General features: G+C 47.0%; 1 protein-coding gene across 3 annotated transcripts in view; it reads right to left on the minus strand.

Moving 5' to 3' along the window:
• ecel1 (endothelin converting enzyme-like 1) overlaps positions 1-8,685 on the minus strand; it is a 33,593-nt gene extending 24,908 nt beyond the window's left edge. The window contains exons 1-2 of one of the 3 annotated variants that reach the window (XM_088611976.1): positions 8,344-8,685; positions 177-1,271 (exon numbers count right to left, since the gene is read on the minus strand). In XM_088611976.1, coding sequence (XP_088468102.1) covers positions 177-977 — 801 coding nt within the window. In that variant the 5' untranslated portion in view covers positions 978-1,271; positions 8,344-8,685. Of the gene's footprint in view, positions 1-176; positions 1,272-7,775; positions 8,104-8,133 lie in introns of those variants that run through there. The other 2 variants (XM_088611967.1, XM_088611958.1) reach the window with 2 other exon arrangements.
• Between the last annotated feature and the right edge of the window lie 3,079 nt (positions 8,686-11,764).

The following is an 11,764-nucleotide window of genomic DNA, read 5'->3' on the forward strand; positions in this document are numbered from 1 at the left end:
CATATGATCTGTCATCTCAGGGGCCAGATTTCCCTTGACGTGTTTTAAGAGGACGTATGAAATGAGCTGGATGGGGACTCTCTAGGACCAGGGCTGGGGCCAGGCTGCTCCAGGGAGAGGGTGGACATGTGAAGACGGCTCCTTCTCCCCGGGCAGCAGGGGTAGCCAGCACTCACCCGGATGGCGTTGCGGGAGGAGTTCTTGTCGTCCACATTGACGGTTAGTGAGAAGAAGGCGGCCGTGCTGTACACCCCCTGGGTGCGATACAGGAGCTCGTTAAAATCGGGGCGCGGCCCGGTGCCCCAGCCGGCCCCTCCGCCTCCCCCGCCTCCCCCGGCCAGGTCCCAGCCCCCGCAGCTCTCGATGACCTCGATCATGGGCTGGGCGCCCAGCCGGTCGATCTCGGCCAGGTCCACGCAGGAGCGGTAGAAGGCCTTGACCTTGCGCTCGGCGGAGTCGCGGCCTGGGCGCTTCGCGGGCTGCAGAAGCAGGCGCCGCAGCTTCTCCTCGTTGTGCTCCCCGATGGCGGTGATGATGCCGTAGCTGAGCTTGTCCTCCGGGATCCCGTGCCGGCGCAGCCAGCCCCCGCAGGCGAAGGAATAGAAGTCGGAGCAGGGGTCGATAGTGGGATCAATGTTGCCCGAGATGAAGCGGGAGGCCTTCAGCAGAGTCTTCTTGTGCTCGCAGTCCTCCAGGCAGGTCCACTCCTGCTCCAGCGAGAGGTACTTGAGCACCAGCATGCTGCCCAGGATGATGCAGAGCCCGGCGGCGAACACCAGGCCCGACAGCAGGCAGATCTCCCGCCGGCTCCAGCGCGGCAGGCCCCCCGGCTCCCCCCCGCCCCGCCCGGGCCGCTGCTTCGCCCCCGGCAGGGGCAGGTTGAGCCCGTTGCTCAGGGTGCCGCTGTTGAACTTGCTGACATACTTGACCTCCTGGAATTCGTCGTAGTGCGCGGTCAGCGAGTAGGTCTTCTCCATTGTGGTCTGGCTCCAGGAAATAATCCTCTTGGAAAAAAAAGGCTAAATGAAAAGCACCCCCAAATCCCTGTTCCACGCTTTCCACACTTCCTAGACAATCCCAGCCTTCTGCTCCCGGCTTGTCACATGCCCAACACAGTAGTACTGATTCACGTTTTGTGTGGTCATGCTAAAACAAGATTCCTCTGAATAAATGCCAGATCTTGAGTCTCTGTATATGTGTATGATTGAGTCCCAGACCGCTTGCGTTTCTCTCCTCCTTCTTCTTCTGCTGCTCTTCGTCAGGACAGGCTTCTAAATACAGAAATGGTGGGGGGGGGGGTTGACACAGAGGAAAACAGAGATGATTCTTTAATGCACTAAAACGTCAGGATTTATTTTGAACATCTTTCCTCTTACACGCTAAAATTGTTTGGATTGATTTGCGACACTCATCTGTCAGAGAGGATGATGGTGCCGATGACTCATGAGCTCTATTGATCTGGAGGGTGGGTTGCCCATTGACAGCACACACCCACATGGAGTTCCAGGGGGAGAACAGCACTGGAGCTTAAAATCCCTCAGTAAAACAACGAGGAAGACAATGGAAGCACCTTCTCTTCCCCCACCCAGTGCAGTACAGGGTGGAAATATCAGCCGTCTGCATGAGCATCTGCACTGGGTCCTATACTAAAAGCAATGTCATGCTGGGAGGCAGAACTGGGTATCTATGAGCTCCTTGGTTATTTCTGGTGCTGGCTGAGTGGCCCCAGATCTCCTGTGGACGTCTAGTGAAATCAGTACCATGATATGTAGCAGCTATAATCAGCACTGGAGGAGGACCAGCCTGCTGCCAGGTGTGTTCTCTAATTTTCTGATACAGCTGTGTATTATAGGACAATCCCAGTACATTAACTTGTTCTTCAGGGAGCCCAAACAGAGCGCCAAAGCAATCATTAGAAGTTGGCAAAAGCTTTCGATCATCCCTTCTCTTTTTACATAAAAATGGTGGAGTTCAAGGGCAGCAGCCCCCCCAGCCTAAAACTGAATGAGAAAGCTGAGCTCCCCCACAGAATCCCACAATCCTCACGCTGGCAGTGCCAGCACTGTCCGTTGAGCCCTGTCTCATGAAAGCAAGAGGCAGCCTAATAAATGGTAACTGTCCAATTTGTTTTCCACAAGCACATCTTCACAGCCAGTGGCATAAACATGCACATGATGGTCAGTGTGAGTCATGACCAGGCCCAGCCTGGCTCTGCTCCTGACTGCTGGTAAAATCAGATTTCCAGGTGGAAGAGGGGCAAAGTGCTAATTTGGACAGCGAGCTTTGTGTCCTGCTTTTCCACTTTCCTTCTGCTTGAGACAAGGGATTGAGGTTTGACAAGGTTCCCCCTGGTCTGGTTGTGTAAGCCTGGGATATTTGCACTGCCTTGGGTTGGAAGGAGAGGGAGAGAGTACATGTTTGGGGTGGTTGTTCAGAGTTATACAGTTCCTTCTTGCCAAGGCTAATGTCACTGGTGTCTGGACTAGCGATTGGCTAGAACGTTTTCTCGTTTTGACTTTCTTTCCGATAGCGCGCCACGATCAAGCTTCTGAGAAAACCTGTGCTTGTGCATCTACTCTGTGTTGTTTCAGACACATGAAATTCCCACTCAGGATTTTGGTAAATAACCCTGCTTCCACTAGGGCAATCCCCATAACTAGGGATAATCTAGCATTATCTAGTACTGTTTGGCACAGGGTGGAATCGGACACCCTTTGTCCTTCCATACACCAACACATGAGATAGGATTTTAGTCATGAAAGGCTCATTGGCCCAGCATGCTCTTTCAATTTCCAACAGCCTATCAATTTCCTAACCTCCTGTAACCTAACCTCTGGTTTCGCAATGTCTACCACCAAATCACCCCACCACTCAGCTTAGTGGCTTGACAGCATGTCTGGGAGCCTCTATTGCTGATGGATAAACTGATCATGCCTAATCTACGGCTGTCAAGATCAGACTGAAGTCAGACAAGCCGTGTACAGGCTGACAGGCTGAACTAAGGGGTGCATGCTCGATGTCAGTAGGAAGGAAGCCCCCCTTCTTGTTTGAACTGCTAATGATGAGGTGAAATGGATATTCAGGTCTTTTAGCAGAATTAACAAAAAGCTTGATGCCTTTTCCAGATTTCCTGCTCTGATTTGTGTAAGAGCTCAAGAGTGTGATATTGAGTTGGCCTCCCCTACATCTGAGTATTTCAATCTGTGACACACAGTGAGGTAAACATTGCACGTCTTAGGAAAACAGTTATCATTCTATCATACTGATCATAACTCACTTGTATTTAAACCACTAATATTGAAAGTCTGTCTCTCCCATGGGACTTTTAAAATAGTTTCCTGTCATTTGCTTGATGATTATGTTTTTCCTGAAATAGAATTGGATTTAAGGGCAGGTTTAGATCTGGGGTTGAGTGCATGCATATAAAATTTAATTAAAATTTAACTAACTTATTTAATTGATGAGACTTACATGAGTGGCCATGAGAAATATGTTGATTGCAGTGTTTACATTTTCTAACTACAAAATAAAGTTTTATGGGAAAAAGACATCAGGACAAAAATATAAGTCAGTGACAATGTTCAAAATAAGCCGTAGCTCATCACAATAATATCTAAAGTTATACTACATTACTTCTGCCACAGAAGAACAGATGTGGTGTTAAAGAAAAATGAAGAGAGAGAAATTCAAGGCTACAGCCAAACTGGCTAAAACAGAGATGTTCTTCCAGCCTGCAGCTGATGAAGAGTTTGAGCATGAAGTCTTTATTAACTGTAGCTTACTGCTTGCCAGCAGAGCACTGTGCTGTGAGACTGGGGAGGAAAGAGACAGAGTGATGATGAGGAATTCACTTCCCCAGCGACCTCCAGCAACACCATAGCAGTGAACTTGAGTCAGGTGATGTCTATTGGACCGACAGACGGCATTTTGCTGAAAATATAACAGATGCACAAGTAAAGCAGTATGTCATATCAAAGGGCTCTACAGAGGGATTGTAGATGACTCGGCGGAGTGTCAGGCTCAGAGGAAGAAATTCAAATGAGTGAGTAGGCTACTTTATTTTATTATGGTGCTGTTAATGTGTGATGTCAGGGGGAGATGGGGGCCATATAAATATCTGCCCTGTCAAATTCTGCCCTTGTGAATGTGCGTATGTGTATTGTTATGTGTGTTTGTCTGTGACAGAGACTTAGTTTCCATTTCTATGTCTGTGTGCAATTAGAGCCAGAGGGAAACAGAGCTGCCATTGTGTTCCAGAGACACATGGCTTCACTGAACACATGTAGGCCTGGTTTCCTGTACTCAGACATGAGGATGAAAGCTAAAGTCAAAAAACATTACATTCCAGGAGAAAGTGCTGGTCCAAAAATCAGTCTCGTTAGCCTTGGCAAGAAGCCACCTAAGTAGCTCTGAATAACCACCCTGCACACATTCTCTCACACCCTCCTCCCAGTGTGACTGGTCCCAGAAAAAGAGTTAAAAAAAACCCATGGGGAAGTCAAAACCTCAATCAGCTGTCTTGGACAGAAAGCATGTGAAGAAACGGAGACAACCCTCAATACCCACATTGACTTCATTCCACCCCCATCCTAAAGTCTGATCTAGCCATATCTCAGAAGCCGAGCCAGGATGGGCTTGATCAGTACCATGACAGGAGACCTCCAATGAAAACACGTTGCTTCTTATAGGCCAGCAGGTGATGCTCTTCCCTCTGGACCAGAAACCCTATATCGATGGCAGAGTATGATGACACTGCGGGGGCACTGTGCTGTTGATAGTGCCATCTCTCAGATAAGATGTCAATCTCATGTCCTACTTGAGTTGTGGAAATTACAGAGGCTCCAGCAACAGCAAATGATATTAGCCTCAGTGTTAGAAAGGCAGTTCAAGAACAGACTGCTGTGTCTGTCCTGTACAGATCCCTTTCCACATTAATGTGGGTGACTGTCCATTATCTTCCTCATTCCCATCACCCCCGTCTCCCAGGAGAAAGAGGTTTTGATGTCAATGGCAATAACTAACCACGTTCATCAAAAAAATTACAATGCCAATATTAAGTGGTGGAGTGTATGAGCATGCTGAGCAATTCTAACATACCCCACATCTGTTTTCATTTACGTTCCATCAGATTGTATCCTAAGTTAAAAAAAATGTGAACAGTACTGGAAATCAAAGTCTCATACACAAATGTGGGGAGAGACCAGAACGTGAGGTTACTGCCTGAAAAACGGTAGGTGGACAAGTGTCACTTGTTCTGTGAACACACAGGTGTGGTGTTCCATTTTAGAATGGAATAGTGAACACAAAGGTACAGCGTTTTAGAATTCAGTGAACACAGAGGAACAGCATTCGAGAATTTGGCGACCGCACAGGTATGGCATTCCCCTCAAGAATTTGGCAAACGTGCAGGTGTGGCATTCTGTTTTAGAATTCTGTGAACACAGAGGTACAGCGTTCCTTTTGAGAATTCAGTAAACGCACAGGTGTGGCATTTAGTCTGAGAGGTCAGTGAATGCACAGGTCTGGTGTTTAGCCCGAGAGGTCAGTGAACGCACAGGTGTGACGTTTAGCACGAGAGGTCAGTGAACGCACAGGTGTGACGTTTAGCACGAGATGTCAGTGAACGCACAGGTGTGGCGTTTAGCCCGAGAGGTCAGTGAACGCACAGGTGTGGTGTTTAGCCCGAGAGGTCAGTGAACGCACAGGTGTGGTGTTTAGCCCGAGGGACCAGTGATGATGCTGAAGACCCTGCTTGCTACATGGTCTGAAGCATCAGTTGTCGAGGGAGACAGTTGGACGGGCGTGCCATATTGGGGTCTCCCTCTGGACTGACACATCTGGGCTCGGCGGTTTGGCCATCCCATGTGGCAGTGCATGAGGAAACAGGAGACACACTTCACTGCCTGTGCGGGTCCTGTAGTTCGCAAAAGAGACTGATGGTCTCCCTCCCTGCGTATGGCCCTGTGTGCTCGGCTTTGTTCCTTCTGGCTCTTTTTTCGTGAGGGAATGCCTTGGCAGATTCGGAGCTCCGTCAGGATGATGTGAGCTGACGTGTGTCGTACCGGTTCCTGCCATCGTCCATGCACTGAAATATCCATCACACTCCTGGTCGGCCTAGCAAAACAGTTTCCCCTCTCACCCCTCACAGATCACACACAAACACTGACACGATCACAGCATCCCTGTTCCCCGACACCCCAGTCCAGGGGGGCTGACGGCATCTCCATGACTTCCTCCCCAGTATGTATTCAGAATTAGCTGAATCATAAAAAAATGTAATTCAGTACTGTACATTTTTCCACAGCGTAAGACATGATACAGCCTCGCCAGCCTTTCTTCTCCAGTCATAAAGAATAAGAGTTGAAATATTACAATTACTTCTGTGATCCCAGTACAGCGCAGCCTGACAGCAGCGTGCACCTTGAATACAGATATTAATCGACTGTGCTTATTTCCTCCACCTACAACACATTTAAAAACTGAGTCCACTGGGTTCTTCCTTTAAGACGTACACTGGGTGCTTGACTAAATACAACATACACACTGGGAAATATACATACAAGCACGTTATTTTACAGTCTTGCTTCCCCAACGGACTGTGTAAGGACAGCTTTTCAAAGAAGAGAGTGTGTCTTTTCCCTTCATACACGCACACACATCCAATCCAGAAGCTCTATTCCAGCGCGTTAAAGAGGTTTATTACTCCTTAATCAAAGTGATCACAGACCCTGACTGATGAAATTTTTACTCTGACACTTCGGAGTTAAGGGGTCTCCTAACACTACAGGCTATATATTACACACCCAGCTCCTCCGCTCTCGCAATCGCTGCAAGGCACCCTGGTGTAGCGGATTCGGCCAGCTCTTATCCACAAACGGATAACGCCACACTAGGAGTGTTACACATAAAGGTTTTAACGCGTAATCCGGTTAAAATGCAAACGAACATTCCACAGTGTATGAATCCAGAGTCTTTGAGCATTCACCCTCATCGATAATAACACCAGAGTAGGACATCGCAATGGATAGGGAGATTCGTTTATTATTATTGTTGCAGTCATAATGACTTTTTCAGATTATTTTGCACACTCACCGACTTTTGAAAAATACTACAAAGGAATGGCAGTGTTGGAACATCTAGTGAACACTGTTTTATGAAAACTTAAAAATAAACAGTTACACCTTTTTTTTAATTCACTTCAGACTTCATCTCATATATATAGTTGATAAGACGCGTACTGTATATTTTAATATTATTGCTCCTGTCCGGAGAAAGGCCAGCTGTAAACGAAAAACATGTTGCAAGGATTTGCGCTAAATTGCCGCGGGACTTGAAGGATGTTTCCGTCTTCCTCGGGTCGCTACAGTGCAGCAGGTGTCGGCTAGGAGGATTGTTCCTCATTAACATCCTGGGATAAGCGGAGCCTGTATTGCTAGGGTTCGGGCGCACCGTGCAACCCCTCCCGCTCTGAGCCTTGCATACTGTACCTAGTCCGGCTGTTTCAGTTTTAACAAGACCAAACCCATCAAACACACGTGTAGAAGAAAGCCAACAGCTCTATGCAACATACTCTTTTTAAATAACACGCACACGAATACACTTCCCAAATCACTTGACGGAGATGTCAGTAGAAATTCATCGCGTTTGTTACGATATGGGAAAAAAAAAGTTTATTTTTTAAATGACACGGTATTTTAGCCTAAGAAGGTTGCAGCTCTACGGCTATTGCTTTATCAGAAAAGATAAGAAAGAGTAGTTAAAAAGCCGACACTTACCGTTGTTCGCTAGGCGCACAGATGAACTGTAAAGCCCGATTAGAGAAAGCGATCTCGGTGCATTGATTCTACAAGGCTGGGGAGAGCGAATGAGTAAGGGAGAGCTCGGAGGGGGGGATGTTTAGGGCGGGGGGCGGCGGCCGTGATGCTCGCTACGTTTCCAACCCTTTCCACCTGAAATTAAAGAGCGGCGTGTGCTGATGGAAAATGTCTTCGCTTTTGGGGGAAATATATAACGTCCTGCACGAAGATTGTGCTGCGCGGGGTGTCACTCAGATGGAGCTGCCACTGTTGTAACATTAAATATACAATTATTATGCAAATGAGTCAACTCATTGCTCGTGCCATTAAATCTTACCTCATAGCCTGTTTACTGGAATCAGGAGCGCCCGCACAGTGTATATGGCAACTTGAAATAAAAGTGGCACTCTGGCTCAAGAGGGTTAAATCATCAGCTTGATTACTCCAGGAGAGACAGAACTTACGAGGTCGTTGCATTTGAGAAACCACGGGATAGAGTCACAAAACCGACGCCAAAGCTAATATTGTCGCAGCATCGCTTAATTACCTCACTGCCACCACCGCCACCATCATCATAAGCGCAAGTACGTGCACTCTCGTCCCGAGTTCCTTCCTCCCCCGGGGGTCGAGTTTTATTACACAATAGCCCCAGAAAATGCAAAGGAACCCGCGTAAATCTTGTCTTAGCTGTTGGGACCGCGAAATGGCGAGCGGGTTTGGTGGGTGTCACGCAGAGACTAGAAGCGCTTTAACTGTGCGCCCGGCTAGCGTGCGGAATCCGGGGTGGTTTCCCTGAACCCCACCCTTCTTCACACCGATAAATCACTCGTGGTACAAACTGTCCGTTGGTTTTTAGCCGCCGATTTATTCTACGTCAGAGCATAACGACGGGCACAGGGCCAGACCACACCCTGGCGTCAGTCCATCGCAGAACACCCACACACACGAGCCGGTTTGGGGACGACCGGTAATCTGGACCACAGTTATCAAGTATTTGTTTCTGATCAAAAACACATGTGAACAGTGTTTGTTTTTTTAAATTTAATTTCGGGAAGCTTGGACTGTTGCCTTTTTGGAACAAGACTAAATATACTTTGACATTTTGTATTACTGAACACTGGGCAAAAGGGTTAACGTCACACAGACATACAGTACAGCAGTGTTCCGAAATAGATAAAACCAGGTAACGCACGTTGAACAGTGAAAACTTGCGGGCAACAGATGGGGCTTTTCCAAACACCGCTGCCGCTCCTGTTTGAACGGACTGCTCCCGGGGTCAGTGTGTGGGTGATCTGTGACAGGACTGCATAGCCGTCGAGTGATTTACTCAGTCCCAGTTCAGGTGCACACTGTTCCTCTAAGACCAGGGTCCCCCCACAGAACGTCTCCTTCCGCCGCACAGTCTGTCTTCAATTCCGTGCTCACAAAGACCACGGACTGACAGGGAGTTTCAGTATCATACAGAGCAGAAACAAATTTACCGATGTGAAATATTCGTATTCGCAGATGTAAGAAACATGAGCAGGACAGAACGCAGTACTTTGGTGCACATTGAGAAACCACTTGCCCTGCTGCTGTACTAGAGGCTATTTCCGCTGTCCTAATTGGCGAAGTGTTACTGACTGAAGCCCGGAGGCTTGCGTTTGTTCACAGTGCCCGGAGGTGTACAGGTATTCTGTGCTCTTCTTGTGATGTTCCATCATATAACCCCCTCGGGGCCAGGAATAAGTACTATTTGCAATAAGGGACTGACGAGTTCCTATGAACTGCTTTTCCTCTCTCTGGCGCTAAAAACGATTAATGAAAGTCAGTCCCGTTAATTAAAGACTAGGTTCCCGGGTCTCTGCTACGCGGTGGCCGCAAAGGGAGTAGCAGAAGGAAGACAATGTAGTAAAAGTTTGTTCTCTATTGTCACACCTCCTCCTATCCCCACAGCCTGTGACAAATGGGAACTGAAAAAGGCAATTTATATTCCCTAGGCTTCCTGCCGGTGCCCGCCGGACCACCAGCTGGGAGCGGAGCAGTATGTACATTACGGTTTAAGATGTACAGTATCTGTGCGGTTGAGTTCTATGTTACGACCTTAAAATATGTCTAGGGTTTGACCAAAAGCCGTAACATAAAAGGAACACCCGAGAGATCGGATTCCCCTGGGAAAACAAATCAATTTTATCGCCACAAATCCAGGGAACCAGGAGTCAACGTTCGTATTGAAATCGGGAGGGGAAAGACAAAACTTAAAAAAAAACTCAAGCAAAGCTAACCGACTATAAAATAAAAAAACTATATGGACTAGAACCGGGGAAAAAGAGGTGGTCGTGCCTAAACAATAAAGCCGTACCAAAAAAAAAAAAAAGTCTTCCGCATTCTACACCTATCTACACTAACCAAACTGAGAACAAAAAGAAATATACTCCATCCCAAAAACCACACACCACTCAACTATCTCCGTTCCCCATATCCAATCTCTCAGCCTCCCTCCACTCTCGTCTTCCTTTTTTAAATGCTCCCGCTTCATCTACTTAATTAATTAATTGGAAACATCTAGAAAAAGAGGAAAAGGAATTAGAAAAAAAAATAACGCTCCGATCAAGAGTCGTAACAGTATATACTGTACGTACATGTAAAACATAAAAAAAATCTGAAAGTACAGGTCTGGACATAAGTGCTAGCAGCTTCAAGTCTTATAAATGAACAGTCTGTAGATCATTAATTAGTTATTGAACGGTTAATTATCCGACTTTTTTCTTTGAATGAAGTAAAAGAAAGTAAAATAATTCGTTCAGTGCACGAATAAATATAAGACACTGGTGTAGATGGTTACTAGGAGCACTGAATGTACAGAGCCCTGCCATCATAAAATGATCCCATTCAAATAAAGAGTTAAACTCTGGACTTCTCGCAGTTGTGTCCACAGTAAAAATATAATCTGTCTGCATGAGACACAAGGCAAGCAACTCCAGGAGCTGCTATAGCATACACATAATGCAACACCAAGCATTCAACAGCACATGGTGTCTGTGGCTTAATGCTTGGTGTTGTATTATGTGTATGCTATCTCAATTTCAAGGCTTTGTAGTTTACTTCAGGACTCTTCCTATGCTATACTGTATGTATATATCATAACATGTAATGCCTGAAAACAGCAACAATCAACGGATTTGTTTCCCCAGGCGATCCCCAAAGCAGGGATGCCGAAATCCTGTGACCACCATTAAAACCAGTAAAGCCATGAAGGCAGTCCCTGGGGAACAGAGGGAGTGAGGGAGAGGGAGTAGGAGGGGCAGGAAGCAGAAGGGAGAGTAGGGCTGTACTTGGAGGGGCGATGAAGAAGGAAGAGTAAGAGCGGATGAAGAAGAGGGAGGAAGGAGGAGCTAACGTTGGAAGGGGGAAGAAGCAGAGGGAGAGGACAGGAAAAGTGTGCGAGAGGAAAGTGAGGGAAAGGCAGAGCAGAAGGGAGAGAAGGAGAGAAGAGAGAATGACAACGAGCAGAGAGGAGTGCCCCTCTGCTGTTGTGAACAACTGCTCCAATCCTGTTACTGAGCTCAGCCGCTGGGGCTACTTGTAAAGAATGGCACACTGGATTCTGGGGGAGTCACTGTTATTCCTGGTGATGTACTGCCTTTGGCCTTTTCTCTGCGGAGTGGTTAACATTTTCAGTCCTCGAAAGTGCTGGCGGTCCTCAGCCATGTGGTTGATCAATAGACAGTTCTTTCTGAAATGGGAAAGGCGGGAGTCTGAGAAGTACGTCCATATTATATTTTACCCAGTGTGCTGCCTGATATTAACATATTTCACCCTGTCTGCTTTGCTTTTTAAATGAAATTAGGCTTCAGTGATATCTGTAGGTGTTTGCTGTGGTGACCAGCACAAACCTCTGGAATAAATCAAGACTGCAGTAAATATGGAAAATGTGGCTTGACACCCCTCGCTATTTATTAGAGAAATACGTCACTGGGGGCTGGAGG

The sequence above is a fragment of the Lepisosteus platostomus genome, chromosome 2 (assembly GCF_059453375.1).
Source record: "Lepisosteus platostomus isolate fLepPlt1 chromosome 2, fLepPlt1.hap1, whole genome shotgun sequence".
NCBI classification, from domain to species: domain Eukaryota; kingdom Metazoa; phylum Chordata; class Actinopteri; order Semionotiformes; family Lepisosteidae; genus Lepisosteus; species Lepisosteus platostomus.